General features: G+C 34.4%; 1 protein-coding gene across 7 annotated transcripts in view; it reads left to right on the forward strand.

Moving 5' to 3' along the window:
* LIN28B (lin-28 homolog B) overlaps window positions 1-15,797 on the forward strand; it is a 141,076-nt gene that overhangs the window by 80,362 nt on the left and 44,917 nt on the right. For all 7 annotated transcript variants that reach the window (XM_024249173.3, XM_054557924.2, XM_024249175.3 and 4 more), the window contains one exon: window positions 3,350-3,534. In XM_024249173.3, coding sequence (XP_024104941.1) covers window positions 3,350-3,534 — 185 coding nt within the window. The remainder of the gene's footprint in view (window positions 1-3,349; window positions 3,535-15,797) is intronic.

Raw genomic sequence — 15,797 nt, forward strand, 5'->3', positions numbered from 1 at the left:
CAACAAGGTCTGTCTGTCTAGATTTTTCTTGGCCTCTCTGAGCATGCATTCCTGCCTTTTGGGTATGGGCAGGACCCAACCCAAACAAGGGTTGGTCAGTTAGAGTCAAACAAGGTAGGTCAGTTTTTGCACAGAAAGGTCCGGGTGGGGATGGAATTAGAGTAATGTTTTTAGGTTTTATGGCTGGCTTTGGGGAAAAGGGGTTCTGGTTCTGTAACCTACCTTGGGGAAGAGGGATTCCAGTTTCTATGGCTAGCCTTGCGGGGAAATGAGACTGAGAAACAGGAAGACTGGAGAAGGTCAGAGAAAAACTTCTGCTTCTAAAGTTTTCTTTTTTTGTTGTATTGTTTTCTGAATCCCAGCAATAGTTAAGACCTGAAGTAGGGTGATAGCAATCCAATGAAGTGGGTGGGGCAGATGAGAGAGGAGAGATAGGAAGCAAAAATAAACAAGATTCCATAAATGGTTTGGGTAAAAGTAAGCATTGGAACCAGTGTAATTGGAAAAATGGAGAAACCTTCAATAAAAATTGGCAAGTTAAGGGGATAAGTTTATTTTTGGGGGAACAAATATAGGGAGCTAATTCCTTACCTTTCAACAATCTTTCCCACCTATGTAGCAGCTGTTTTGGTATAATAGCAAAGACAAAGTATTCTCTGTGAATTCTTGTCTTTTTCTTGCAAAGCCATTATAGTTTCTTATGGAGATATATATATATGTGTGTATATATATATATATATTTTTTTTTTGCCAAGTATTGTGAAACTAAATTGCCTTATGGACTAATTTGGGGAGGGGGACATATATGATAGAACTTTTTAAAGTATTCTTTCAGAATATCATGAAGAACAGCTAGAATTTATTGGTTTGTAAGAGCTGGAATTTTACTTTAGATTTGGAAAAGCAGTTCACTTATAAGATACCTATCAAAAATCATAATAACAGAAAATTAAATTAAGTGAAAGTATACCAGCTTAATTGGGTTCACTAGGAACTATGCACCAACTCCTACGAAAAGTGCACTAAGAGCTATGAGGAGATAAGTGATAGAGTTTTTTTGAGACAGGGTCTTGCTCCATCGCCCAGGCTGGAGTATAGTGACACGATCTTGATCCCTGCTCACTGCAACCTCCGCCTCCCAGGTTCAACTGATTCTTCTGCCTCAGCCTCCCAAGTAGCTGGGATTACAGGCGAGCGCCACCACGTCCGGCTAATTTTTTGTATTTTTTTTTAGTAGAGACGGGGTTTTGCCACGTTGGCCAGGCTGGTCTTGAACTCCTGACCTCAGGTGATCTGCCCGCCTTGGCCTCCCAAAGTGCTGGGATTACAGGTGTCAGCTGCCGCACTTAGCCCAGTGATAGAGTTTTTGTTGCCAAAACAAAACATATGAACATGATAGCTCTAATAAAAAATGCTGTTTCTTTGTTCTCATAATTTCAGTAGCTGAACTATGCTCCGTTTCATCCGTAAAAGAGAAATAATCTGTACCTTCTTAGTGGAGAGGGAGAAAGGAAATGAAAGCAAAAAACTATTTATAATTAGTGAGGAGAAAGCTTATGAAAAAAATGAGAAGATGCTTTAGAAATGTTAAAATAGCTTTAATAATAATACTTTGTTATTTTAAAGAATGTAGGCAGTTGTGATTTTTTTCCCCCCAACATTTCATCAGAGAGCAGAAAAGGTGCTGCCAAATTGCAGACTTCCACATGAAAGATTTCACTATGTCAGGTGACCTGCACTAGAAGCAGGTTAATAACCCTGTTTTCATGGGCTGTCTTGCTTTCACAATGAATGGTCTCCTTTTGCAATGAACTTTTGAAGTTTTGTTTTTATTTATTCTATGTAATAATTTGGTTACATGTAATTATTTAGCTGCCTTTAGAGTCATGGACTTGGAGAAGTGAAGATTTTCTGGTCTGGTATTTCTCTAAGTATGTTCGTCATCTGTACTTAAAGAAGGGGCTCTGGGATCAATTAGGTCAGGAAACTGCTGAGTTAAGAAAGATTTTTAGTTTTGTGGGAGTTGGGGAGGTGAGAACATTCCTGAGACTTTAATATGCTAATATGAGTCTCTCACAGAGAAACAACATACAGTGTTTTACAAACTTACTTGACCACAAAACCTTTTTCTCGTGGTCTTGTTACTCAGAACTCAAATCTTTTGAATTTACAAATAAACAGAAATGACAGCAAATGGCTTATTCAAAGCAATATAGCAGTTTATTTAAAGAACTGGACTTGAACTAAAGACTTCTACCATCATATGTTTTATTTCTGTTGCCCCACCAATTCAGGAGAGTCTTTAAAAACTACATGATATTCTAAATTAGATCTGTAAAATGTACACAGAGGGGTTTGAAAAAATAAATAAAACTACTGATTGAATTATTTTTAGTATATTTTGAGTTGGCACATTGACTTTGATGAAAAGAGAATTGAAAGAGCCAAATAATACTTGAAACCAAAATCAACAATTTTGTAATTGGTGAACAGTTATTTTTACAAAAAATCAGCTATCTTTCAAACATGAAATCTTATTTCCTTTCAAATTATAAAAAGCTCAAACGACGCAGTAATGTATATACCAGAAAACTTTGCTACCTTTCTAGAACGGGACTGGAGAAAACGACTCTTTAGTGTCTGTTGTTTCAGACCACATCTCTATATAATAAACATATATCTTTTAAAAACTTTAGCTGGACTCTGCATGTGCCTGTTATCTCAGCTACTCAGAAGGCTGAGGCTAGAAAATCCCAGAAGTTCAAGACCAGCTTGGGCAACATAGTGAGTCCCATATCAAAAATAAATAAACAAAATGAAAATTTTACATAGATAGGATTATGGTAGACACAGTTCCTTAACTTTTTTTTTTTAACTCAACAATATTACATGCTTATCTTTCTACATTAGAATATGTAGAACTAATAAAACTTCTCTTAATGGCTTAATAATGTTATATGGTGCTATTATATTAATAATTTATTTAATCAGTTTCCCATTGGTAGACATTCAGATAGATGTAATTTTTTACCAATCAGTGCCATGGTATCATTTTGAGCCTTTGTGTATGTCTGTAGTAGAATTATTAATTGTGGAATTGCTGGGACAAAGAATATGCACATTTAAATTTTTCTAAGTATTGCCAAATTGCCTTAAAATTTTTTTTCTCCCACTGCCAGTATTGCAAAAAGAAACTTTAAAATGGTGTATGTTTGACTGAATTTAAGACTTTATACTTTTGTAATGCATGACAGAGTATCTTTCTTTGTTAAAATTATAGAGATAATTTATAAAGCAATGATAATTTTGATCTCTCTTTTTCTCCCCCACCCTCTTCTGCTCTTTACAGAGCAAACTATTCATGGAAGGATTTAGAAGCCTAAAAGAAGGAGAACCAGTGGAATTCACATTTAAAAAATCTTCCAAAGGCCTTGAGTCAATACGGGTAACAGGACCTGGTGGGAGCCCCTGTTTAGGAAGTGAAAGAAGACCCAAAGGGAAGACACTACAGAAAAGAAAACCAAAGGGAGATAGGTAATCATTTTTACTTTGTTAATTTATCAGTTTATTGTATTTGGAAAGGATTTCTGAAAATGTTTTCATCTTACTGCATTTTATATTGTCTAGCCAAAGGAAACCACCATCATGTAGAATATATTAAATATCAGAAATATAGGCTATCTTGCAGTTTGAATTATCTGCAGAATGTACTGAACTGAGCCTTCAGCATTAAGCACTGAATAGTCCCTTGACCACCTTTTCCACCAGACTGTTTGTTCTGAGACCACAGTGGAGGAGTTGAAGTTCCCAATAGATAGAGGTGCCCCTTTTTACACCCAGAATTTGCCAAACACCTCACCTCTTTTTTCAAATGAAAATGTACCTATTGTTTTGTCTGTTTTTAAAAGACAGGTCACGTATAGAAAGTCCAAATAATATAAAAACCATAAAGAGGAAAAAATCACTTGAAATCCTAATTAGAGGTGGGAATTATAATATATATGGTATTTTGAAACTTGTAATTTTTTTCACCTAATAGTATATTATAGAATATTTCATGTCAATTGTTATCACTTCATAAATTTTACTATTTGAATGTACCAAAATATAATTTAAAGAATAATATGTTAGTGGATATTTAGGCTACCTCATGTATTTTGAATTGATCAATAACACCACTGTGGGAACTCTTAGATGTACATTTTTGAAAAGTTGTCTGATTATATCTTTAGGGTAAATACTTAATAATGAAAAGTCTGGATCAAAAAATATGTATTTTAAAAATTTCGATACCTAGTTCTAAACTGCTCTCCAGAAATGATTAGTGGGCCAGTATGTAACACCTCTGAAAGTGAGACAGCTCATTGAATGTTGTCATTTTTTAAAATCTTTTCCAGTTACATAGGTTAGAGATGCAGCTCATTGTTTGTTTGTGTTTTTTTTACATTATTTGATTACTTTGGAGGTTGAATATATTTCATATGTTTTCATTTTTATTTTTTTCTTCTAAGGATTGTACATTTCTTGTCCATTGACCATTTTCTATTGAGATGTTCATTTGTTATTATTGATTTCTAAGTTGTCTTGATATATTTAGGATATGAATCTTTTTTCTCAAATAAAAAATAAGAAATTTTTTTAGCGTGTAAAATATATTTTAGCTTTAATGATAGTTTTTAAAAAGTATTTTGAAGTTTTGAATTTTTTACAGACAAGTATGTGACTCTCCTTGATGTTGCCTGACTTTGTTATTTCATTTTCCAAACTATAAAATTAAAAATATACTATATTCATTTATGTTTTTAGTATTATTTTAGTTAATTTATATTTTACACTTAAGTATCTCTTCTCTTTATAATCTAATTTGCTTTTGAAGAAAGGACTGTAAAGGTCTAGGTTTTCTTTTCTCTCCAAATTGGTAACCAGTTATCTCTGTAGCACTTGTTGCCTATTTCATATTTTCCTATTGGTTTGAAAAGCCATCCAGTGAAACAATAAATTCCATTTTCATTGACATTTTTAGGAGCTCATTTTGTACAAAAGAAAGTCCATGAATATGTGTGAAAGTTTAATGATACACTTAGCTATTAAAGTGGTTTTCTGCTCCCATGGAGATAATAACTGCATGCATACTTAAATACATACAAGTAAAGCAAAGTAAAATAAAACAGCGCTTTATTTTTCCATGTTTTTTAGATAAAATCTTTAACAAAGCAGTTCTAGAATGCTTTACATTCCAATCCTGGTTTGGAATCAGTATGAGAGGGAGAATAGTGGAGGTTGAGATTTGAAGAGTAAGATAGCAGGACATTTTTTCATATTGGATCTTGGCAACCATTTTAAGGACTCTCATTCTGGAGAAAATAGGAAGTCATTGGGAAATTTTAGGTTGAAAAGTAACATGATCTGATTTACTCAGAGTATCATTCTGGCAGCTGCGATGAAAACACAATGTGGAGAGGCAAGGATAGAAGCTGAAAGACCACTAAAGAAGAAGTTCCAATAATACAGAAAAGAGATAGTGGTGGTTTGGACAAGGGTAGTCGCAGTAGAAATGGTGAACAAAAATTCTGATACGTTTTGAAGGAAGAGACCATAGAATTTACTGATGGATTGATTAGATGTGGACTATCAGAGGAAAAGAGTCCAGGGTGACTCCAAGGTTTTTTGGCCTATACAACAGGAAAGATGAAGGGACTATTTATCGAGATGGGGAAACCTACAGAAGGAGCCTGAAATCAAAAGTATAGTTTCAGACATTTAATTAGAGATACATAATGCACATCCAAGTGAAGATGTATATTAGGCAGATGGATGCACTATATGGAGTTCCAGCACTGGAGTTAAAAAATTGGCAACATTTAGCAAAAAGATGATATTTACAGCCACAAGAGGAAATAAGATCACTATCACAGCAAGTATACATAGGCAAGAAGAGGACTAAGCCCTGGGGCACTCTAGCATTTAAGAGTCAAGAAGAGGGAGGAACAGTAAAGGGCACTAACTAAGAAGGTGGGAAATAGGAGGGAAAGTCAGGGAAAGAAAATATTTCAAGAAAGGGTATTGGGTATGTTAAATAGTGCTGATGGTGAAATGATCAAGTAAGATAACCATTGAAACTTGACCGCTTAGCAACACGGAAGTCATTATTGAGGTCTGAGGTTGACAAGAATAGGCTCAGTGGACTGGTGGGGGTGAAAGCCTTCGTGGGTTGTGTTCAATACAGAGAATGAAAACAGAGGAAGCAGAGACAGCAAGTTTAGACAATCTTTTGAGAAGTGTTTCTATAATAAATGGGAGGAGAGAAACAAAGCAGTAGCTAAATGGAAGAAATTATAGCATGTTTATATGTTCATAGGAATGGTCTAGTGCAAAGGAAAGATTGAACATGCAGGAGAGAGGAGAACGATTACTGGAGTGATTTCCTTGAGTGGGTGACAGTATTGGGATTTAAAGCACAACCGAGGGAGCTGATCATGTGAGTACAGAAGGTTCATTCTTACGAACCTGAAGGAAAGGCATAGCTTATGGGCACAGATGCAGGTGGTAGATAGATATGAAGGTAGGATAAGGCGAGATTTCTCTTTTTTATGCTGTTTTTTTTTTCTTTGAATTTGAAGCACGGTCATCAACTGAGAGTGATGGTAGAAGAGTAGGTTTGGAAATTTAACAAGAAAGATGTATAAAATAGAAGAATGAACACATTATAGAAAAGAGGTAGAATTTCAGGCTGTGCCAAAGACCCACATAAGAATAGTGGGTATGAATTTAAAGTCAGTTAATATGATTGTGTTTTTTCTCCAGTCATTGTTGACTTCATGGCTACAGCTGTGAAATAGTCATTAAAATGATTTAACTAGAGTTGAGGTTTTTCCTAGTTGAGAATGACAAAGGGCACTGGAGATGTATGCAGGGCAGCAAATGTAATGATGGATGATAGAATATAAACTGTATAAAGAGTGAAGACATTGAAAAGGTGGTAAGTAAACACATGGGGTGTGGGTTGCAGTGGAGTCAAAGAATTGTAGTTGGGGTACTGATCTGGCAAGGTACGAGGTGGTGGTGGTCAGAAGTGAATAACTGTTCCAACTGCTTACTCTTACTGTTTGTTTTATTGTGATTAAAGCTTTGACACACTTAATATCTAATAATTTCCAACTTTCTATTAAGCTAAGGGTGTCCATAATTTTTGTCACTAGGATTAGCAATTCCAGTTTTCCATGTGCTGCTTGTTTTTACAAAATGATGTAGAGACAACATACAATAAAATATTCAATAAACATAGAGACTCCTGCATGGAAACTGACACCATGAGAAAACAAGATTTGACAGTGTGGTAGCAAGAAATGGATCTTTGTCAGCTGATGGCTGGAACAGTTACCAAGGCGTGATTTGCTCCCCAAATGTTTAAAAAACTTCAAAGATCTTTGATAACTTTCTTGATTTCTTTCATGGTTATTTCCTGAGACAGTTTTAGTAATGACAATAAAATTGTGCTTTGATCCAGATTTTATGTTTATTAGTACAATTATGTGAAGCAGCCTTGAAAATCTTATAAAATATTCTGATTCTCTAGTTATTTCCTATTGCTATTTTTTCTTGATAAGATAATGTATTGTATTTCAAAGAACAGGCTCTTGAATTAATTTCTTTCTTTTTTTTTTTTTTTTTTTTTTTTGAGACAGAGTTTTGCTCTTGTTGCCCAGTCTGGAGTGCAATGGTGTGATCTAGGCTCACTGCAACCACTGCCTCCTGGGTTCAAGCAATTCTCCTGCCTCAGCCTCCCGAGTAGCCAGGACTACAGGTGTGCACCACTGTGCCTGGCTAATTTTGTATTTTTAATAGAGATGGGTTTTCACCATGTTGGCCAGGCTGGTCTCGAATCCCTGACCTCAGGTGATTCGCCCGCCTCAGCCTCCCAAAGATTACAGGCGTGAGCTACTGCACCCTGCCTCTTGGATTAATTTCTGTTATACTGTTTTTCCCCTAATACTTCCTGTGATTATTTTTATTTCCTTCTATTTTATTTTATTTTGACTTTTATTATGAAAATTTTTAGAATACAAAAAGGTAGGAAAAATTAGGTATGGCCGCCAAACATGTATGCCCACCTTACATATTTAAAGTGGCTTCTTTTTCCTTTTTTAATAAGCGTTTTGTGGGGAGATATTTTAAGACTATGTAAATATCCCATTCACCATCAAACTTTTAAATTTTCATTTATTTATTATATTAGTCTGAACCATGGATTTCTGCATTTTTCTGAAAGTTATAATCTGTAACCACCGTTATTTATTTTACTGCTCAAAATTCCCAGATTTGACCAGTAGGAGCCCCTTCAGGCTGGTTTCTGTGTCCTTTTGATGGGTCCTCATCATTTTTTGACTACTTTCTTACTGGTATAAGATACTTTCATACTGACCTTATGGCCTACAAAATGTTTAAAATAATGACATTAAATAATTGATTTGGTCTGCTGATGTACCAGAAAGCTAGAATTCCAGTTAATTTATATTAAATTTGGAAGTAAGCATTGGTATATTTCTGTATATAAATATATACATAATATTAAATTGTCGTATAGTAAAATTGACCTTTTTTCTTTTTTTTCTTTTGAAATGGAGTCTGGCTCTGTTGCCCAGGCTGGGTTGCGGTGGTGCAGTCTTGGCTCACTGCAAGCTCTGCCTCCCGGGTTCACACCATTCTCCTGCCTCAGCCTCCCGAGTAGCCAGGACCACAGGTACCCGCCACCACACCTGGCTAATTTTTCATATTTTTTTTAGTAGAGACGGGGTTTCACCATGTTAGCTAGGATAGTCTCGATCTCCTGACCTCGTGATCCACCCGCCTTGGCCTCCCAAAGTGAAAATTGACTTTTTTTCTTTTGGTATTCAGTTAGATGAATTTTAACACACATATACATTCCTGTAGTCAGTACCATCATCCAGATTCAGAAAGTTTATTACCCCTAAAAATCTCCCTCTATAATGGTTACCCCTTCCCCACCTATAACCCCTGGCAGCCTCTGACCTATTCTCTTTCACTGTAGTTTTGTGTTTTTGTGAATGACATGTTAAGTGGAATCATACAGTGTGCAACATTTTGAAATTGCATTTTTTCACTCAGCATAATAATCTTTGAAATTCATCCAAGCTGTTGAGTGTATCAGTAGTTCACGTTTTTGCTGAATAGTATTCCATTTTATAGCTATAACACAGTTTACTTATTCATCTATTGAAGGGCATTTGAGTGGTGTCCAGTTGTGACAATTATGAATAGAACAGCCATAAACATTTATGCACAGGTGTGTGAAGATTCGTTTTCAGTTTTGGAGTGGGATTGCTGCATAATAAGGTCGTATATGTATGTTTAACTTTATAAAAAACTGCCAAATTGTTTTCCAGAATAATTATTTTTCTTTTGCATTCCCACCACTGGTATGTGAGAGTCCGAACTGCCACCTATCTTTGCCAGCATTTGGTATTGCCAATTTTTAAAAATTTTGGCCCCGTGTGGTGGCTCACACCTTTAACACCAACATTTTGGGAGGCCAAGGCCAGTGAATTGCTTGAGCCCAGAAGTTTGAACCTAGCCTGGGCAACACGGAGAAACCCTGTCACTGCAAAAGGTTAAAAAATTAGCTGGGCATGGTGGTGCATCCCTGTTGTCCCAGCTACTTGTACTGAGATGGGAGGATCACTTGAGCCTGAGAGGTCAAAGATGCAGTGGGCCGTGATCAGGCTGCTGCACTGTAGCCAGGGTGACAGCAAGACCCTGCCTCAAAAAAAAAAATTTTTTTTTAACCATTCTGTTAGGCATGTGGTGATATCTCATCATGGTTTTAATTTTCATTTCCCTAATAGCTACTGATATTAAGCATCTTTATATGTATTTTTGTGTCATCCTCATATACTCTTTGACAAACTGTTTCTTCATATCTTTTGCCCGTTTTTTACTGGGTTGTGTGTTTTCTTATTGCACTTTAAGAGCTCTTTGTGTAAGTTTTTTTTGCCAGATACATGGTTTGCAGATATTTTCTCCCTGTCTGTGGCTTGTCGTTTCAGTCTCTTAAATATCTTTTATAGAACAAAAGTTTTTAATTTGAATGAAGATGATTTATCAATCTTTACATTTTCTGTTTACATCAATGATCCATTTAGAATTAGTTTTTATATAAAGTGTAAGGCCTAGGTAGAGGTTCATTTCTGCCATGTGTAATATGAATTGTTCAAACATCATTTATTGAAAAGAATATCCTTTTTCTTGAAATGTTTTTAGATTAGAAAGTTTAGTTTCTGTCATTTTTGGTTAAAAATTGAAATTTCAAAGTTTTGATTACATGGTATTAGTATGTTTAACAAATTCCAAATATGATTTCATCACTTGAGAACTTATTTGTTCAATTCTAATATTTGTATTTAAGATAGAATCATATTTTGTGAAGAGTTACTCCCTGTGGCAAAAAAAAATGTAAAATAATTTTGAAGATTCCACTTTAATTATTAGTAGACTGTTTATAAAAGAAAGTGGGATTATTTTATTCTCTCTTAAAATGCTGCTTAATTTAGTGTCCGCTTACAACTCTCTAGTTACTCAAGGTAGTAAATATTGTGTTGTTTTATTTTAAATCCTCCACATTTGAAAAGTTTTCTTAACATTTCAAATGAAATAATTTCTGATTTATTTTTTCTATTTAGTTTTTCTTATGTTCATTATAAAAAGAGTAAAGAAATTTAACGACTCTATACAGCTCTCTTTATAATAAAGTGAAGATTGTTAATAAAAAATTAAGAAATGTTATATTTCTTCTATAAAACTAGCCTATACTTGGGACCTTTTGTTCTCTTTAGAAACATAATTTACTGTGAAGAAAAAGAGTGAGTGACTTCCAACATAATGAAATTATGGGTGAGGGTGGTAGAATTATTTTCTTTGCCACAGTTGATTTCTATTATTTATATGAAATAATCATGTCAGCCTGTAGTACATAATTAAATATATAATATAGTTTTAGTTTATATTAACAGATATATTAAATATGTAAAAAGGATTTAGACTAAAATGACTGGTCTGGAAATCTTTTTTATATATAGTTTATATGTTTTTACTCCTTAATACTTGGTGAATAAAAATGTGTATAATTTTAAAGAACACAGAGTGCATGGATATGTAGTGTATATGTTGGTTGTATACATATAGCTTTGTAATTTTTAACTGTTCATAGTTTCTCTTTTTACTTCCTTTTTTAATTCCAATTTTTTTAGAGTAGTGACTGTCTTTTGTTCTTAACTTCCCACATATTTTGACCCAACCACATATTCCAAGAAGTGTCATTCATAATAATGCACTGTTGACTTGAATTTTAAAAAATAACTTAGAAAATAATACATTCTACTGCTTTTATTTCATTTTGTTCAATATTTAGTTTTTATAACTACGTTAGTATGAGTAAGCTTTTTGATTTTCTACGTGAGTTAAAGTAGTAATATATTTTGTTTAGAAAGAAGGCTAATAGACTGTTGTTAAAAAAAAAGATGTTTGATGTTACTACTTTTGGCTTGGAAGCATGGGGAATTTCTTTAGTTTGATCATATTAGAAGAATTTGTTAATTTATCATTTTTAAGATTCTCCTTATTTAGATTTAAAAATTGATTTGTGAAATTTAACATTCCTTGTAGTCAGTACTAAAATGGTACATCATAGTGTATTTATCATTTATGATCAGAAAGACCAAGATGAACAGAAACAGAAACCAATTATGTCTGATTTATTCTTAGCTCACATGAATTAACTTGCCTTTTTAAAAAAGAAAGTGGAGATGTGTGATAGTAAAGTTATTTTTGCAGAGCCATAATTTTGTGGCCTCAAATTCTTTAAATTTGCAAGAAAGTTTTAGAAGCCATGAGGTTTTTGTTTTTGGGATTAAGAAAATCAGTGTAGGCTTCCTTATTGAGGTGCTGTAAATTCACATTTCTTTATTAAACAGAAAAATATTTATTTATTGCCCTCATTCAGTTTTAGAGTAAGTAAGCTGAAAACTAACTAGTGGTAATTCTGCCGCACTCCCACCCACCTCTACAGCAATATTAACCTCTTTCACTCATTATCTCAGTGGTATAATTTGACATTTTTCCAGGTACTTTATGCTTGGGAAATCTAGTATTATATTTTTGAAATCTCCATAGCATTCCTGAAAACAGAAAAAAACCTATGTTTAGGTTTATGGTGTCATTTTATTAAAGAATATCTGTTTTACTTTTAAAATTCTGTCAATGATTTTATTTTTTATGTGTATTATATCCCAGATTCTGTTCCCAAAATAAAAATAAAAATGCTTTTTAGATGATAGAGATGTTTGAAATGTAGATCAACAAATACCAATAAATAACTGTTTCACCCTGATACTTGTGTGATTAGATTTAGGAATTTGCTGTTTAGTAGGTTCCTATTGTGGCAGAGAAATCTTTCAGGCATGAATTGATAGTCCAGATCCTTTGAGGTCTGTCTATTCTGACCTATGACCCCTATTCTTACAAGGTCAACATCTGAGGGCAGGAGATTAAGGCAGTTTAAAGACCAGAATGGTAAATGGAATGGAAAAATTAGCCAGCACATTTTGGGTGCAAAACATCAAAGTCATCAAATAGTTTGCTTATTTTAAACCTGGCTTATGGTTATAACAAACTAATTTTATTGTGTTTGTTGGAATCAGAAAAGTTTAATCAGTATAATTTACTTCAAGTTACTATTTATATAATAATAAATTTTAGCTGCATAATACAAATTAAGTTCACATAGCTTACCCTCAAAATATCAGGAAATGTAAAAATAGTTTGTCACAATATCAATACATTTTAGTCTTGCATGCGTTTGTATACTTAATTTAAATTTAAATTGGGAAAATATTTACTTCAGCTTTTACTATGAAATATTTATCAACACTGTTGCATAAAATGTATACATATGGTAATATGAAGTGACTGAGGATTTAGCTGTAATTATACAATGTTGACTTTTGGGAAAAAAATGGTTTTAAAAGATGGAGGTAGAAAGTAAAAGAAGGTAAATTGATTAGAGAGACAATTTGTTCATTTTTCTCCTTTGCCTTTTTGAGACTGCTCTGTTAAATTTTGTCTTTCCTGTTTAAAATGTTCCTTATGTCTTTTACTTGTATGCTTTTTTTCATTGTAATTCTGAACTATAGATCAGTAGATATCCCTTCTTAGTTTCTATATTTTAGTCCCTGTAAGAAATTCCCCACAACTCTTTATTTTACATTTGTTTGTATCCTGGACAGCTGTGAATTTGCATCTTGTACTTCCTACTAATGACTGGCAAAGGCTCGAGTTGAATAACTAAACTATTGCATCCAAATTTTCAGTCATCCATATGGTGACTAAGGAAATTAGTAAAACCAGTAGAATACCCAAGTCTTCTTAATTCTTCTGTATTTTTAATTCTATCCCAAGTTTCTTTATTATAGCCTAATTTTAGGATGGTTATCCAAGTCCTTTCTTCTTTTGATTATTTGGCCAGGGATCTCTTAATGAGGCAATTATAGTTGTTTCCTTCATTCACATTATCTTAGCAGATGCTCTCCCTGCTGTGACCTCTGTTCAGACTGGGCAGACAATGTGCCATTCTCATCACCCTCTGCCAGACATTGTGTGGAGCTGAGCTTCATTTGGCGCTGCATAGGTCTCCCAAGATGCCTTATTGGAATGGTCAGAAGCCAAGTGGCAAATAATCAGAATTTTAGGTTGATTTTCTGATTGCTGTTGTAGTCTAAGCATAATAAATAATAAAATAATGCCTACAGAAAAAAAGTTCCAGAAGCAACTCTAATAATAGCTCAAGTAGAAATTATGGATTTAAGAAGTAACTTAACTTTTTTCCTTTAGACTGTGGCCTTGGTGAAATTAGGTCATATATTTATTGTATGATTTCAGTACAAGGGTATTGTGATAATTTGGTATTGTTTTAGAAATTTGATATCCTTTCTAAAAAGGAAATTAATTTAGCCTCTAATATTAAGTATGTAGATGTTTAAATGAACATTATGACATTGTTCAGAGTATCACTTGTAAATTTTAACGTCACTTAAATTTTAAAAATTATGCTTAAATGTCTTAAATATAAATTATCATGATTTATATCTCCTAACTATGACATCCAGTCTGTTCCTGTGTGAACAGAGTAAGAACTGATCAAGATGAAGACTGATCAACAGAAAATTTTGTTAATTGCACTGCTGAATCCTTCCACTGAATTTGTTACTTGCACTGCTGAGTCCTTCCACTGAAATACTAGTTCTGCATCCCAAACCCAAGTAACAATCTAGGGGAATCACAAAGTTTTCAGCAGTCTCCAGCTAGACTTTTTAAATTCTACATAATAAGGATATGCAAGTCAAATTCTGTTCTGATAAATTTGAAGAGCTTATATAAAGATTCTTCCAAATTCACATTGGAATTTTAATTTTTGAAATTTGGTTAAAATAACAGATTAAGAGGTACAACTTTTCTCTCCTCCCCCTCCCCGCTCCCTTCCCCTCTCTCTTTTTTTTTTTTTTGAGACAGGGTCTCACTCTGTCACCCAGGCTGCAGTGCAGTGGTGCAATCTTGGCTCACTGCAACCTCCACCTCTCAAGTTCAGGTGATCCTTTCACCTCAGCCTCCCAAGCAGCTGGGACTACACATGTGCACCACCACGTCCTAATTTTTGTATATTTTTTTTAGAGACTGGGTTTTGCCACGTTGCCCAGGCTGGTCTCAAACTCCTGACCTCAAGTGATCCGCCTGCCTCGGCCTCCCAAAGTGCTGGGATTACAGACGTGAGCTACTGTGCCCAGCCAAGAGTTACAACTTGAACTGTTCTCATAAAGAGATGTTTCTTTTTTTTGGAATAATAGGATTACCTTATTTATATTAAATTTATTTTGTATATATAAATGGTCCTGGGAAAATTGTCTATCTGTAGAGAAAGAGTAAGATTGGACCCCTACCTTATACCATTTTTAAAGACATAAGGCAAAACTTTACAACAATATTAGAAGGAAATACAGGATAATATTCCTGTGATCTTAGGTTTGGGAAAGATCTTTTTAAAAGAAGGTACAAACAGTAGAAACCATAAGGGATAAGTTTAATAAAATTGACTGCTCTAAAATTTAAACTTCTACCAGGCAAAGGTTTCAGTCAAACAGATAAAACCACTCAAAGTATCTATAGAAATTAGGGATTTAGATCTTATACGTAATGTGGGAGTTGCAGGGCAATGGAAGAGTCAGTGTTTTAGAGAAATAGTCATTAACCAGTCTTCAGAAGCACTGGGCTGGGGGGTACAAATCAGTGCTTGCAGGGAATTCCAAGAAGCCAGGCACATGTGACTATGAAAAGGGAACTGGAAGAGGGAGTCTCTGGAGAGGCCTATGGAAACTGCTGCCTCCGAGTGGACCAGTGGCAGGCTGCTGTTGGTCAGCAGGGCCAACAGTTGGGAAGACAAGCTGAGCACAGAGCACCAGAGAGAGAACAGCTGGGACCTGCTGGGCAGGTCTGTGTCTGTTACCAAGTCTGGCCAGGTCCAAGAATAATGACTTCTTCACTTCCAAATCTTGTACAAGTTTCTCTTTTGGTTGACTCTACCTCAGAACCATCCAGAGAAGGAGATTCTGTGAAATACAGGTGCTAGCCGTAACCAAACCGACATTTCAATCTAGCATCATTAATATAAACAAAGTTAGATAGAGTGGGAAAGGATATTTGCAATGCATGTAATTGATAAATAATTAATATCC

Source organism: Pongo abelii, chromosome 5 (assembly GCF_028885655.2).
Source record: "Pongo abelii isolate AG06213 chromosome 5, NHGRI_mPonAbe1-v2.0_pri, whole genome shotgun sequence".
NCBI classification, from domain to species: Eukaryota; Metazoa; Chordata; class Mammalia; order Primates; family Hominidae; genus Pongo; species Pongo abelii.